This window comes from Gracilinanus agilis, chromosome 1, assembly GCF_016433145.1.
Source record: "Gracilinanus agilis isolate LMUSP501 chromosome 1, AgileGrace, whole genome shotgun sequence".
In the NCBI taxonomy this organism is placed as follows: domain Eukaryota; kingdom Metazoa; phylum Chordata; class Mammalia; order Didelphimorphia; family Didelphidae; genus Gracilinanus; species Gracilinanus agilis.
In genome coordinates this window covers 391,660,429-391,677,334 of record NC_058130.1, presented here as the reverse complement: position 1 = coordinate 391,677,334, position 16,906 = coordinate 391,660,429, and the positions used below count along the sequence as shown (strand labels likewise).

General features: G+C 34.3%; 1 protein-coding gene across 2 annotated transcripts in view; it reads left to right on the top strand.

Moving 5' to 3' along the window:
• WDR7 (WD repeat domain 7) overlaps positions 1–16,906 on the top strand; it is a 486,248-nt gene that overhangs the window by 388,741 nt on the left and 80,601 nt on the right. For both annotated transcript variants that reach the window (XM_044664595.1, XM_044664587.1), the window contains one exon: positions 14,011–14,110. In XM_044664595.1, coding sequence (XP_044520530.1) covers positions 14,011–14,110 — 100 coding nt within the window. The remainder of the gene's footprint in view (positions 1–14,010; positions 14,111–16,906) is intronic.

Below are 16,906 nucleotides of genomic sequence, written 5' to 3'. Positions count from 1 at the left end.
CATGTAATGAGGAAAATTTTTTTAAAGAATCATTTAATTTTAAAATAAAAAAGAAATTTAATTTGGCAATAAAAGTAAACACTAAATTACTATGGGGGGGGGCAGCTGGGTAGCTCAGTGGAGTGAGAGTCAGGCCTAGAGACAGGAGGTCCTAGGTTCAAACCCGGCCTCAGCCACTTCCCAGCTGTGTGACCCGGGGCAAGTCACTTGACCCCCATTGCCCACCCTTACCAATCTTCCACCTATGAGACAATACACCGAAGTACAAGGGTTTAAAAAAAAATTACTATGGGGGAAACTTATGTTTTGATTAATTCAAATATAAGCTAATATATAATATAGAAGCTCATAAAATACTTATAATTAAAAGTACCCTTCCATATATGGAACTAAAGATTACCTGTTAATTAAATGATGACTAAGATGTTAGGTAACCATGATTTTCATTTTATTTAGAGTTATTTTTTAAATAATTTAACATTTAAAAGTATATTTCTGCTATTGGAGGATACAAACATAGATAAGACAGTTGTAATATACATACATACACACACACACACACACACACACACACACATACACACACACACATATATATAAAGATAAGTACCCTAAAAGAGTTAGGACGTGATGTGTAAGAGAAGTTAAGAGAAGAGAGATCAAGAAAGAGTTCATGAAAGAGGTGGCTCTCTGATGAATAGAGAGGATTTTGCCAAAGGTCAGTGTGGTGGGAGGGTATATTGAGGGAGGTGGGAAAATGTGGTCTTTCTGCTGGAAAATGGCCCTACTTATTTTAACATTACTTAAGTGAGCAAATTACTGTGTGGGCAGTTTTTAAAATCATAATTTTGTAGCTTTAAAATCACAATTCTGCCAAGATTTTCTTTATAAATTACTAACAGTGTGACAGTCTTTTTTGTCTAAGCAAATGTTTATCATGTGCTTGGTCTTTTAAATTTTCATTGTCATTATGGAATTTATTTCTAAGTGACCGTGTTAAATAATTTAGAATTTGGTCATAATTAACAATACTCCCTACTTGGATTCCAAAGATTTTTTTTCAAATCTATTCAAATTTTAACCTAAAAACAAGAAATTCAAGCATAAAGGAGAAGGAATAGTGCAAGAAAGTTCAATATGCCAGTTATTTTTACTTAATCATGGTTTATTTAAATTGTTAGAGAGTTATCCATTTTTACTTGGATATGGGAATGGACAAGAGCACACAGGAATGTCATTTCTAAGCATAAAACTTCTACCATGAACTCAAATTGTCCAATCATATGCTTATATTTTAGCAGTAATATAATCAGAATTATTCTCATTTCTTCACCTTTTATTCTCTGGGTAAAACATCCTGATCCAGGACATTAAAAATGTATGGTTTTAGAATAGTAATTCTCAAACTGTTTTTCAAGAAACCTTGAAACACCCTGAATTTTTTTTAATGAACTCCATGTTGTGCTAATCAGTATTATAAATGATAATTTTAGAGGATTTTGTAAATGTTCTGCCAAAGCTTGGTTTAAATCGAAGGGTTCTACTTTGGCAAAGTTTGAGAACCACTGTTTCAGAGGAATTCTCAGAAAAAAAATCATGCAATTGGACATCAGCATAATCCTGTTACCAAAAACAGCCTTTGACTCTCTGTGGTAACATAAAATAGGAATAGCATGAATAATTGAAATCTATAGATAACTCCAAAACAACACTGGCCAGCAGCTGTCACTTCCGTTCTTCATCAAACCTTATAACTGAGGCTCCTGATAAGAATTAAAACTGACGGGCTTGAGTTTTAGCACCTCTTATTTGTACTTCTTATGTATTCTATGATAAAGGGTTCTGTAAACAGAGACATGTTCAAGAGGTAAGCAACTTGGGAAAAGAAAGAAGGAATTGCCTGGATAATCCCCAAATCAAGGAATAGCTCTGTATAATTATTAACTCTATTTCATCATTCCATTTGTTTCTTATTTAATGCCTTCCAAATCAGCCTTGTCATTCAATATCTAAATTACTATACCTTATTGTATAGTTGAGGAAATTTTTTAAAAGTCTTTGTAGAGAGTACCTAGTCTAATTTAGTGAATGGTAAATGTTTATTTCATAAGCTACCTCTGTGTTGTCATCTCTTAAGTTCATAAGGTCTTTGTGGGCCAGTTTATATACCTGAAGACATTTTCCTTGGCATTTCAGTAAAATAATATCAGAAACACATCAGTGTTATGCCTAAATATTGTAGTCATAGATTTAAATGTGACCTAATAATTTACATTTTAGTTCCGGGCATATTATTAATAATACAGTGACTTCCATTAATAATACAAGAAAATTGCTTAGATTTGTATGCCCTTGAGATTGAATACAGCATACATTCTCTGACTCACAACCCAGTTGTACAAAATGCTTCTACTGTCAAGGACTTTTCATCCATATGACAAATAGGTGTTCATTGTTATATGGGAATTAAATGTTATTCTTAAAAGACAAAGGAATATTATTGCTTTCTCTTTTGAGGTAATTGGTAGTATGCATAAAAAGGCCAAGAGGCATCATATATAACATAAGAGGATAGTATTGTAATATTAACTACTATATAATAGCATGTGATATAATTTTAATGTATCTGCCAGTATCACTGCCATTTCATTTTTCTAGAATCTTATTGAAACTTGTGTTAGGATGTTGTCTCCTCGATGATATTCTAAAAGGCTCAAGTTGGCATTATGGTTTATTAGAATCTGAAGTGCAGACATTTCTAAGTAAATTTTATCTTGGTGCCTATGATAGTAATAATATAGTATCCTTTACTAATACCTTTGGCAATAGACTGCCAATATAGCCAACCTCACCTTCCCACTTCCCTCCCCCCCAAAAAAAATAAATGGGAAACTTGGGAGGATCAGTGTGATCTCAGCTAGATTTCAATGTTACCTGTTGAGAGTCATAGAGGGGCTACTATACACACATGTCCATGCCATAAACCACCCCCCTTTTTTCTTTCTCTTTTTTAAAACCCTTACCTTCTGTCTTAGAATTCTATGGCAGAAGAACAGTAAGGGCTATGCAATAGGACCTTAATGACCTGTCCAGGGTCACACAGCTAAGAAGTGTCTGATGTCAAATTTGAACCCAGGACCTCCTGTCTCCAGATCTGCCTCTACTAGCTACCTCTTCTCCCTACTTTCTAACTGTGGTCTGAAAGTATTCTTTTAACTTTGGTCTAATTGTGTTCCTACATAATTTCAGATGAGTGTGCTGCATCTCTCATTAAGTAGATGAAGGACAGGTACATTGTCTTCTAATTTATTATATAGGCTTCATAGCACTCAACATCGTGCCATTGAATATGGTTCCTTAATTTTACTGTTATTCCTTGGAAAAATCTATACCACTTTATTCCTTTTCCATCAATGTGATCCTTGGACAGGCTATATAAGTTCTTTAGGCCTTAGATTCTTCATCTGTGAAATGAGGAAACTGGCCTAGATGACCTGTGAGGTGTCTTCCACCTCCATTTATTTAATTTTATTCAAGAGCAAGAGTAAGAAAAGTGATTTTTGCATCATTTTGTAGAAACCCCAAAGTGCTAGTCATAAAGCCATAAAAAAGGATAGTGGTTGCTATTTAGTTCATCCTAATCTTACAGAGGAAACCAAAGTCCTGTTTTCTATGTAAACAGACCAAAGTGAAGTCTTCTCTCCCTGATTTTGTTTACTGCTCTTCTAGACACAATTCATTGTTGTAGCACCAGAGAAACAGAGTACCCGTTACTGTTCTTCCATGGAACATAGGAGCTCTTGTCTCCCCATCCAGACACATTAAAGTCTCCATCAGAAATTCTGCACTCATACAGAGTGAGGTAAAAAAAGTACTTGTGCCTTTTCCATCTTTGATTTTAGGGTATATTTTCCATTCAAGGAATTCCCTGAATTTGCCCAGGAAGTAACAAAGTACTATAAAAATTTCCTCCTTATGTTATTCTCTGAGAAAAAAGAGCACTTCATAGGTCTATGGAAAATGCCCTAGATTAAAAATCATAGTACTTTAGGCTTCAATCCTGCCTCTGTCACTTACTACTACCTCTTCTTTCTCAATTTAAAAATTTTAAATTAACTTTATAAATTTAAAGAAATTCAAAAAGATCAAAAATATCTTGAAAAATAAATTTCATTATATCACAAATTTAATAATATAATTAAGAACTATATAATATGAGTATTCTTGAAGTTATACTTAATATGAATATAGTAACTAAGTGGCTTGGGCTTTTAAAAACTACAAATTATTCTCGCTGTGCATGTTGTCCTGAGAAGAGGGAAGAGATAAAATAAAGAATTTCAGCGAATATTTGATTTACTGAAGTTTCTAAAGAATTTATAGTTGAATGACTTATTATCTCAAATGCTATCTCGAGGCTATGACCAGGGAAACAAAGCTTTGCCAAATTATGATTGTATCTTTTATTTAATGTTCTGTAGCCAAGAATATTCTTAAATGTTTAAAAACAAAATGTATAAAACTTGGAAACCTTTAATTAATCCATCAACAAATATTAAGTGCCGACTATTCTCTGGCACTGTGCTTGGCACTGAGAAAACAAAGGCAAAAGTGATATAGTCCATGTCCTCAATGTGCCTAGGTTAGGGTTCTGCCAAGGAAATCTGAGCTTCCTTCCTTCAACTTAATAGAATCTCAGAGCTGGAACAGACCCTAGAGGTCATTCTCTCCTATTTGAAGATGAATCCTTTTTTCAGCAATACTAATAAATGGTTATCAAGGCTCTATTTAATGATAGTGGGTTCTCTAATTATTAAGGCAACCCATGTTATATCTAGTTAAAACTTAGGGTTAAGGAGTTCTTCCTTTTGAGTTCATTCAAATCAACTTTCACATAATGGTGTTCTTTGATCTTAGCTCACTTCCACTGTACTAAGAATAAATTTAATCTTATCTTTAAAAATGACTTGTCTAACTTCTTTTCATCCAAATTTTTCCTTCTCTTTATCCATTTTTTTAAAATTAGAGGAGATATGCTCATTTCAGATAACATTCTTTCCTTCCTAATCGCATAAAAATCTTTCATCTGTCCTCTAGCAGAGTCTTTCCTTTCTTTTTTTTTTTAAACCCTTACCTTCTGTGTTAGGATCAATACTGTGTATTGGTTCTAAGGCAGAAGAGTGGTAATGAATAGGCAATGGGGGTTAAGTGACTTGTCTAAGGTCACACAGCTACGAAGTGTCTGAAGCAAGATTTGAACCTAGGATCTCCCGTCCCTAGGCCTGGCTCTCAATCCACCATGCAACCCAGCTGCCCCCACTTTCCTTATTTCTCTCAACATACTGACAACTCTTTATTCTAAAATAAAAATTAACAAAAAGTCTTTTAACCCACAAGTAAGGTTATTTGCTTATAACTTTATTGCCAGACTTCTTTGAAAAGTTCTCCACGCTTGATAATCTCAGACCTTGCAAGCACAGAAATTATTCTCCCAAAGGTCACGAATAACCTCATTGCCAAATCCATTGACCTTTTCCCAATACTTCTAGATCTACCTATATTTGACATTGTTAAATACTACTATCATCAAATACAGGCTCACTGAAACCAAGATATGTTAAATCAAATGACTTTAAGATAGGGTTACTACAACTAATTAATAGCATTTCTACAGCACTTTAAGTTTGCAAAAGCATTTTACAAATATTATCTTATTTTATTCTTACAACAACCTTTAGAGTTGTGTTGTTATTTTTTCCATTTTACAAATGAGAAAACAGAGAGGTTAAGTAACTTTTCCAGGTTTACACTGACTAGTTCCTGAGACTGGATTTGAACTCAAGACTTATTGATTCTCCAGATCTAGTTCTCTATGACTGTGCCTCCTATCACTGTCATAGATATACTATATCCCAATTTCATAAAGCATCTGACAAAGTTTCTCATAATAGTATCATGCACTAGTTTATAATAGACTCCACTAGATTATTTAACTATATTAAAAGAGTATTAATTGATGGCTGTTTCCTATGTGACTTTAACAGTCATTCTTGTTATAGATTCTGTTATGATACTTATATTTCACACTAAGTAATTATTTGCTTTGATCATTTGATGAATCTGTGATCTCATTAGTTTGGGTATGCCATCCAGTACTATACATCTAACTATTTGGCATCTTTCATGTCTTCCATGTTCTGAAAATCATCCTTAGTATTCATTCAGGATGTTTAGGAGCTTGCTATCAGATCTATCCATCAGTTTTCCCGCAGTCTTAAAAAAAAAAACACCCTATTTTCTGGCTCAGAATCAATAGTGTGTATTAGTTCCAAGGCAAAAGAGCAGTAAGGGCTAGGTAATGGGGGTTAAGTGACTTTCTGAGGGTCACACAGCTAAGACGTGTCTAAGGCCAGATTAGAGCCCAGGACCTTCTGTCTGCAGGCCTGTTCCTTGATACACTCAACCACCTATCTGCCCTCTCTCTCACACTCTTGGTTAAGGACAAGCCATTCTCCTCTCCAGTTGTACATTCTTGATAATATATTTTATGCCACTTCTCCTACATAATTTTTGACTGGTGATATACTAGAGGCTGCTCACATCTACCATACATCTATCTAGTCTTTCAGATGGCCTGTCTCTAATTCCTGTAATACATGGTAGTCTGTGTTCCAAAGCCTTTGATCATAGGTTTAGAGGTATAGAGGACTTGGAAGTCTACCAATCTCATCATTAAGGAAACTTTGGTTTCTCTGGGCTATGACTTTTCTCAGGTCAAAGAATTGTGTTTCAGATAGGTTTTGAACTTGAGTTCTTTGACATCAGATCTAGCACTCTGTTCACAATGCACCACACTGCCTCTCAAGATTTTTTTTTTTTAAGTTTGAGGTCATTAAATGCAATTCACAGTTCACCAAATGTGAGCCAGTCTGCTTTTCCAATTAAGTTCTGGAACCAGTTCATCATTTTTCTGAAATATCCAGGGAAAAATTGTTCATAATAGTGACTAATTAATGTTAAGATGGTTGAAAAAGTTTCGTGAGCCTATAGTTTTTTTATTCACTAACAAAACTGAACTAAATGACCTGAGTTTCCTTGCACCGCTATAAATTTATGAAATTGAAAATTCAAGAGAAAAAGTGTTCATTTATAAAGGTACATAAGATTTTTCATGGCATGATGATGGTTTTTGTTGAAAAGAAAGGAAAGAAATCATTCTTACCCCATGACAAATTTATAATTAGGTTTAGAGTTTGATTTTTTTTTTAAGTAAAATAAATTTGTTAGTTTGGTGAATTCTTTTTCATTGTTCTGTCTCTTACATGTAATTTTGATTCCTTTCAAAATACTTGAAAAATCTGAAAAACATTGTTTTTACTGACCATATATTATGTTGTTTGACTCTTAAGTTTACTCTAATGTATTTTATGGCTATAAGAGCATTTCATCGTTTAGGGAATTCAACCATATACTAGCTCGTTACCTGGATGTGTATTACAGTAACGTGTAACAGCCCTTGGAGAGAGCAAACCCAGCACTTAGCTGTGTTTTATAGCAGTTAAAAGATGCAGACTTTCAATGTCAGAATACAAAATGTTTTCTCAGAAATCAAGAAGATAAATATACGCAGTGAGAGTTATTGTAGGAACTGGTCTAGAGTCTTTACTTCCAACATAGCCTGATTTTAAATCTTTAATTACTGGAAAATATATCTAATATCTCAGATTGTTATGTTGAAGATATCTTAAAATTCTGTGAAGTGATAACAGTGACTGAATGTTAATAATTAAACCATAGTTAAACATTTATCTAAGGGAACATAAACCATGTTACGTCAACTTTTCATCTCATCCTCAATGTCCCATGTTCATGTAGCACTTTACATTCCTCATGAGCAAGTTGAACAAAGATTATGACAATGAAATGTGTGCTACTATGTAAGCATTTATTTTTTGGCTTCTGTTTATTGTGTTAACAATAATAAGCCATCATTCAGAATACAGATTTATCTAATCTGCCAAGATTTTGAAGGGATAAATCACCTGGATTTTCAGAAGTCTTCTTGCTATTGAAATGTAAAATGTCTTCATGTGGTTTTGCTGTTTCATGCACATTGTCTTTTAGCTGACCTCAGCTATTGGTGGCTTAAAAAAATGACTCACTATTTTTTTCACATATACAGTATATGCTTTACAGTAAAACACTCATCATTATTCACACATGCTCTCTAAAGAAAGTTTAATGTACATTAGCAGATGTTTCCATTAAAATGTTAGTGTAACTCAGCTGAAAGGAATAATGAAAAATACATGATTGGAAGTTTCTTGGAAATGTAACATGGAGATATTCTATAAAAATTCAAAACAAATGAAATATTTTTGCTTTTGAACTGAAAATGGGAAAGAATAGAATACAGCACATAAACAACTTATGCAGTAGTTAAAAGTGTATATTTTCAGAGACAGTTTATGTTTTCTGTAACTTTGTTATTAAGTAGACAGACTGATTGATTCTGCTTTTCAAGCAAAAAGCTGAATCAGCTCTGTTCACCTAAATGGGCACTTAAAATCCAGTAAGGAAATGAATGCTGTCTACTTTAGAATAACAGTGATCTCATTTTTTAAAAAATCTTGTCCAAACCTGTGGTTTGTTCTTACTCAATAGAGAATGATAATACTAGTGGGATTTAAAACAGTATCCATATCAACTTGTGAAATCTTAAATTAATGTTGTCATTTATGAGAATACAATTTTGATAATAAATAATTATGCATGTTATTCATGGAGTCTCAAAGTTAGAAAGATCCCCCGAAAATCACCCATCCTCCTACCCCTAAAAATTACCTCAACTAATTACTATCATTCATTATTAAAGATCTCTAGGTAAAAAAAAAATATCCACAGCTTCCTCCAGTAGCCTATTTCACCATTTAATAGGAAGAATATTTCCTTTTAAACTGTTAAGATTATAGAAGGTAGCGGTTTTGCCAAAAGAGAGATACCATTTCTTTGTCAGTTTCCTCTAAAATTCACAGAATTAGAAAATTATGTTTACATTTTATTTACCATGCTTAATTATTTCAGAAATGTTTAGAGCATTTTTTTACTGTTGTGTTAATAGTATTAGCAATCATCACATGTCACCCATTGAAAACAATTAACTTGGCTGATACCTATTCTTACATACCTACAAAGAAAATTCTATTTATATGAAGAAACTTTGCTGTTGAGCTAGATGCACCACACATCTGCTGGCCTGGTTTGCTATCTAGAAACACAGGAAATTGTTTCCATGGATATCATCGCAAGTGTGCCACAACTATTAAATATATTATGTAATATTTATTTATTTTAATGAATATTTATCAAAAAGCAGCTATGAGCATGATTTTAGGTTCTAGTTACAAATGCCCTCTCACTAGATATTCTACAGTGTCTCCATTTTCCAAGACAACAAGAATGATCTTTTCTGCCTCCTGCTAAGCTCTCTATTACTGGCATGAGCCAATTAAGACAGACTGTATGAGGTATAATGGGGCAAGTAGTTGGTGCATTGGATAAAGTGCTGGGCCTGGAGTCAAGAAGACTCATTAAATCTGGCCTCTGGCATTTACTAGCCAACTTACTTAACCCTATTTGCCTTAGTTTCCTCAATCTTTGTCAAGAGAAGAGTCACAAAAAATCAGACCACTGAGAAATGACTAGCAATAGTAAATGAGATATTAATTAATTAAATTAATTAAATGAGAATTAATCACCTACCATTCAGCCAAAATGGATTCAGTGTACTTGTGTGTTTGTGTGCTCTTGAAAGTTTTCTTTTTCTTTTTCTTTTTTTAATACCCTTACCTTCTGTCTTAGGATCAGTACTGTGCAAAGTAGAGTGGTATGGACTGGGTAATAGAGGTTGTGTGACTTGCCCAGGGTCACATAGCCAAGAAATTTGAGGTCAAATTTGAACTCAGTCTCTGGACATGGCTCTCTATCCTCTGATCCACCTAGCTTTGAACGTTTTTTTAGGCATAAATAAAACCTGTTAGGGCCTACATTCCCCTGGTACAGCCTTCAGAAACACAAGGTCACCTTGACAATGCAAAGAGACACTGGTGCTTGAATTTTGCACATGATAACTGATAAATTTTACTTTAAAAAATCAAGTCTAAAACAAACTTTAAATTCTTATTTAGTTTATTATACTGCTTTAGAGAGAAATAGTAACCATCTTAGATGACAGAAAAATAACACATTCACTAGAATTTACAAAGGTTTTAAAATTTAGAAAATATTTCACTTCTGGTCATCTTATAAGATGGCTAATCCACCATTTTGCAAAATGCTACTTTTCAGATGAGAAAACTAAGTCTGAAGAATGCTCAAATGACTTCCATGATAATTCAACTATTATATAATCCCTCTAGGAATTCATACTGAGGTCACTTACTTTTAATTCCCAGCCATTTTCACATACTTTAGCCAGACTGTATCTTCATTCCATTTCCTTCTTTCCCTACCCATTCCAACCCGAAATGGAATTTTAAACTCTCTTGTAGGAAGCTGTTCTCCTGAGAGTGAGTTTTCACCTGTTCCTTCACCAAACCATGCTTTTACACTATTTAAACATCATCTCCTGACCCTGTCTCTATAGTTGTCTTCTCTTTATGCTTTCAGACTCTTCTTTATGCTTTACCTATTGTCTTCCTTTATTAGAAGGGATGCTCCTAGAGTGCAGTCTTCTTGGCTTCTATTTGTATCCTCAGCTCTTAGTATAGTGGCTGGCATTTAGTAAACACTACAAAAATACAAATTTATATATGTCTTTCTAGCTCTGTCTTCACCATCACAATGTCTTTCAATGAAATATGCCATATTTCATAAAGCTTTATAACTTCTTTTGTTTTTAAAAACTTGAGAGTGGGAGGTTTCAGACCATCCCCCTGACATTTGTTATAGTGCCTAATAATAAATGATTTATAATGCCCCAGTACTTGCAGTTATAGTACTAGATGTAACAGTATCTTGCTCAGTAAAATTTTTGTAAAGTGAACATACAGTATTTGTTGTCAAATCTTTACTATTTTTATGATATTTCATTTAACATTTATAACATAATCTTTTCATTTCACACATTTAGTCCATTTTAATTTTACTGGCCTTTTTACAGTTCAACTTAGATACATTTTCCTGTTTTCTCAAGATATGATCAAGTGTCTTCCATTATAAAACTGTCAGTTTCATGCTAATGTAGCCTGGCTCCTGGGCCATTATAATAGCTTCTAGTAAATCTGCAGTTGTTTGACTGAATTGAAAATACATTCATAATAGGGAAATGGGGAAAGATTTGGTGGTTCTTATTCACTTTAATTGCTTTCTCAATTATTATATATTCTGTAAAATATACATTTTTAAGAACAATGAACTTTAGCACAATTAATATTCTAGTCACTAAAGGATGTGTCCATGCTTTCGTCTCACTTGAAAGTCTATGTGGTAGTAGACAACACTCAATTTAGAGTTGGGAGAAATGGGTTATCAATAGTAACAAGTATCCCTACTCTTATACTTAATAGCTAACTAACCCTGGGGAAGGTATTTGACTATTTTGAGCCAAGCATTGAACTGCTATTTCTTCTGAATGGCCCCTCTAGAGAGAACCCAGTGCATAACAGACCTCAATAAATGTTTAAATTTATGGCATTTCTTTCTGGTCTCAACTATCTAGCATTTATTACCCTTTGACTCATAGCCCAACTCACTGGTTTTAGTGAGGTAACTGGACTACTCTTTGTTCCTCATTGCCACCTCTGTTCTCTCTCTCTCTCTCTCTTTCTCTCTCTCTCTCTCTCTCTCTCTCTGTCTCTCTCTCTCTCTCTCTCTCTCTCTCTCTCTCTACTACCATCAAACCTCCTTTGAGGTTCATTCAATCCAGATTTATTATCCAATCAAGATTCTGGTGCTTGTTGTTTGCCAAACTCTAGGACAATTTCTTACTTTCTCAAGTTTAGTGCCTGACTCAAAGACTTTTCCATCTCTTCAACTCCTGTGCTCAAAATATGACTTCAGCATGCATATATTCCTTTAAACATTCTTATCTCACAATTCCTCAATTTAATAATTTCCTGTGACCTACTCCTCTACCTCACCTACAGAAACAACTGAGATGATTATCTCCTTGATCTTGCCATCTACTATGTATTCCACTTTCATGTTCATGAACTCTGAAATACCTTTATCTAACCAAAATCTATTATCATTCCACTTTTCCCTCTACCTTGTATCTTTTATCTTTGTCATTGTGACTTCCGGTTCCCCAACCCATTACTTCTTTCCTAGACTATTGCCCCTACACCATCAACATTCTCTTTCCTTTCCTGTCTTAACCCTATGTTGAACTTATTCAGCTCTATACTAGCTTCTTTTCTCAAGGCCTTTACCTTCTTCACCTATTATAGAACTTGCCCTTGCAAGCATCAGCCTCATATTACACCATCTACTACCTTTTTTGCTATTACATGCTGCTGAATGAAGCTAGAAGAAATCACGAAATACTGCTAAGTCCACCATATACCTATGTTATATAATCTCAGCTGATCCCTCACTGTAGCAAGGCAATCCTTTTATACTCCCTTAATTGATCATCCTTAAAACTCCTCTCAACACCCTCCAATATCCCAAATAGTAGATAAAAGGGTTAAAAGTGACTCAGGCCACTAAAACCATATTGCTTCATATTAGTCATAAGCATTTGTGCCATTTTTTTATGACATGGTAAACATGAAAAAAGTGGGCAAATTTTGAAAGTTATAACTTTTTTTAGATTGATTAAATCTTTATATTTATACAAATTTTAGGTTGATTAAAAAGTCAACTGAAATATCTGATTAAAGCCTGTGAAAAATCACAAAGAATTCTGCCATTTCAGATTTCACTGATGCCTAGGCCAGGGAATCTCCCCTTACTAATTGCCCAAGCTTTTATCTCCTATCTATTGTATTTTTCTCCACCATCAAAAGCCCTCAAGTTTTGAGCATTCAGAACTCTGCACAATAGGAAGTTCAATCATTATTTAAACAAGCATTATTTACATACAAGGTACAGTGTTAAAACCGATATATCTATACAAAAACATAAAATTATTAAGATGCTAAACAGTTAGCTGACTATTTAACTAGATTAGTAGAACTATCCAGAATTAAACTTTCTATTCTAAGCTAGCCTCATGCTGAATACCAACCAGAATTGGAGTCCAACTCAGTGAGGATAGGCTATTCTCTTTGGCCTTTCTATGCCTTTCTCCTCTTCCAAAGTCTTCTGTTGAATTCCTTATGAGCCAATGGCTTTCCCCATTCCTGGAGAAGAACCAGTGTTTTATTCCACATCATAGCTGACTGAGCCAATGTCTTTTGCACATGTCTGAGAGAATAAAACTAGAACCTGCCAATTAACTAGAGTTGTCTAATCCCTCCACCCAAATTATACAAGATATATTGTTTTATTTTGAAGTTTGATTTTCTTTAAGGTATGATAAATGACAGCCAACTGAATCAGCTTCCACGTATTCTATCCAGTAAAAATAGTTTTATTTTAACAGAATGAAAGACTAAAATTCAAGATTTATTGTGCTTTAATCTTCCTATTCAAGACAACATTCAGACATGTGGATATTATTATTTACTGTAAAAAGACTGTATTCTCATCTTTAATATTCTGGTATCTTAGCTGTTTTTATTTTTAATTATTCAAATTTATTAATAATTTTGAGTTGTATTTCAAAACAACCTGTTTAAATCCCATCACTTTCTAACTATTATAAGAAGCCAAAATTGGATTCTACATCAAAATATTTTGTTAAATTCTAAAAGTTTACTAAATAGTTTTAATTCTTAATTGCTCCATAGCAATTCATGTATTTATCTTTAAACCATCATTAGAATAGATCATTGAAATGTGTTAATATTCCTCTCCACATGCAGGATAAGTCTCACCTGTTTCTTGTTATAATGTTCAATTCAGGTTCTACATGGTCAGCTATTATGAACGGAATCACAGAATAGCAGTTGGAGCTCGCCATGGTTCAGTGGCCCTGTACGACATCCGGACTGGAAAATGTCAGGTAAATAAATCATTGTGACTTCCTTTCCATAAAGTGTAGAAGTTATTGAAAGCAAAGAGAGCCTAGCACTGCCCCAGTTGACATGCTGAGCTGCTGGAACATTATGGATAATGCTAAAAGGATCAATAGCTTAATGAAGGACTCAAAGAGTATAGAGCCCTACTGTCTTCATTCACTGGAACTGAAGGGCTACCATAGATGGATTAATAATAGGAACCCAAAGTAAGGTGTTACTGCTCATAAACTACCCTGCAATAAACTTTATCCTTTTTTTTACATTTGTCTGTTATTATATAGTTATTATATAGATTCAGTTATGTTGCTTATTTTGCCAAGTTTCACCATAAAAAATTATGATGCTACAATTATATGACAAAAATAACTTTTCAGATGCTTAACCAAGATAGGATCTTTTTTTTTTTTTTTTTACATTTATTAATATTCATTTTTAACATGGTTACATGATTCATGCTCCTCCTTTCCCCTTCAAGATAGGATCTTAATAGAATTAGGTAGAATTAGCCAAATATATTGTGATTTGCTTTGAATTTTGAAATTACAACTTAATATCTTTTAATGTACCTGAATGAAAATTAACCTTACCTGTGCCTGTATCAGTGATGAGTTTATTTTTCATTTTGATTCATGCTTTCTTACATTTCACTTCACATGGTTAATTAATGATGGTATATTGCATACGTGTTTGATATGTTAAAATTTTTTAAGAAAAAATATAAAGAAATTCAGAACTGTTACTCAATAGTTGAGATTTTGAAATGTTTGCTAAATAAAGCTTGAACACAGGGTAATTAAAAGATGAATTTAGTAGAGGATTGGTTGAGCCTTTTAAAATTATTTGCTTAGGCTATCATGAATTATTGGATTTTTTTTACATATATTTTCTGGTCTTAAGAAATGAATTTTGAAAACACTCATCAATCTTGACTATTGATTATGTTCCTTTATAGTGAGCTATATATTGCCTGATAAAACTACCTTAAGTCTCTGTTCAAAAACCTCCTTTAAATTATATTTAAATGTCCAAGGGCAAGAGATGCAGATTTCTTTCTGAGAAAAATTTTAAGTAGTAAAAAGTTACTGGATTTGGAGTCATGAGACTAAATCTCTGCATTGCTATATACTAACTGTAGTGACATTAAAAAAGTCACTGGACCTCTAGGATATATAGATCAGTAGTTGTGGGTTTATATCTTCTCAGCAGTAATAGAAGAAAAGACACTAGCATCTAGGGCAAGGGATCTTATTCTGGGGTCTCTGCACTTGTTTTTAATATTTTGATAACCATATTCCAATATTTCTTACTTCCTTTGTAATCCTACATATTTTATTTTATTCATTTAAAAATATTCTGAGAAGTCAATAGTCTTTATCAGTCTGCCAAAGGAATGACTAAAACAAAGTTTAATTCAACCTATGATCTAGGGCCAGTGTTGGTAAAGGTTTTTAAGTTCACATGTCCAAACTACAACTTTAAGCTACCTGTGAGCCCCCCACATTACTCCAGAGAAGGGAGGGAGGAAGTATTCACTTTCAGTGCCTGGACAGGGGCGGGGCATGCAAAAATGTCCTTGGGCCCTGGGAAGAGGGGGAACAGAGCAGGTTCCAGAGTATCCACTCAGTACGTGTGTCAATAATTTACCAATGCTGATCTAGGGGAACCAGAAAAGTCCTCTATAGGAACTGATACTTTGATTCTAGTCTTAGAGAAATCTAGACATTATAAGAGATGGAGGCAAAAGAAAAGAGCATCCTAGTCATGAGTTCAGCCATTGCAAGGTATTATAAACAAAAAGGGCCTGGGGAGATATAGATATACAGTGATGCGAATGTATCTATGTATTCTCCCTACTTGCAGATGATGGAGGAACACCAACCCTGATCACCCTTGATAGTTGTTATAATTTCCCCTTTTCTCTAACAGTTGCCCAGGGAGGGCCCCAAAAGGTTAGGTGGATTGGTAACCCTTTCAGGTCCAACCCAAGGTTGGATAAATTATTATAGGGCTTTTGATTTGCCTTGGATCACGTTTGATATCTGACTGCGTTGGCTCCCTCCCCAAGGGTTGTGATATAGAGACTACTCAGGAAGGTACTTGTTAACCTCTTTATCTATAATCTATAATCAGGGAAAGGATAAACAGGATAAGGAATGGGGATTGGAGACCCTGTCAATCTAATATCTATAACTAGTTGACAATCAGGACAGGAGGCTATTGATCTAGTAAAAGCTGGAGCTTTGTTCTCCACTACCCCTCTTGCCCAGCCTGGCCATAGCCAAGCCAGAGAATAGGGACTGCTATTGATGCAGCTTTGTTGGTGATCTTATTCTCTCAGCTTTTCATTATCAGTGTTTGGTGATGCACTAGCTCTCACAGTCCTCAGGAACTATTCAGATTCTTCCTACCCTTTCTTCATAGACCTCCCAGTCTCCCTTCACCACCCAGAGACCTAGAGACCTAAAGAGCTAGAAAGATTCTGAGACCTAAAGACCTAAAGAGCCCAAAAGACCCAAAGGTCAAAGACCAAAGACCAAAGATCCCTTCAAGTAGCTGTCAGGGAAATTTATACTGCCAGGCCAACTGATATTTGCCCCTGGCTCACAGCATCTGGGAACATTCTATGCCTTCCAACTGCCTCCCCTGTCATTCAAGGTGGCATCCATCATTTCCCAGCAAATGAACATAACAAAGGTCATGGAGATAAAGAGATTGAGTGTTTGAGAAATAGCTAGTCAGCTGGTATGGCTGGATGATAGATCATAGACTATGTATTTAAA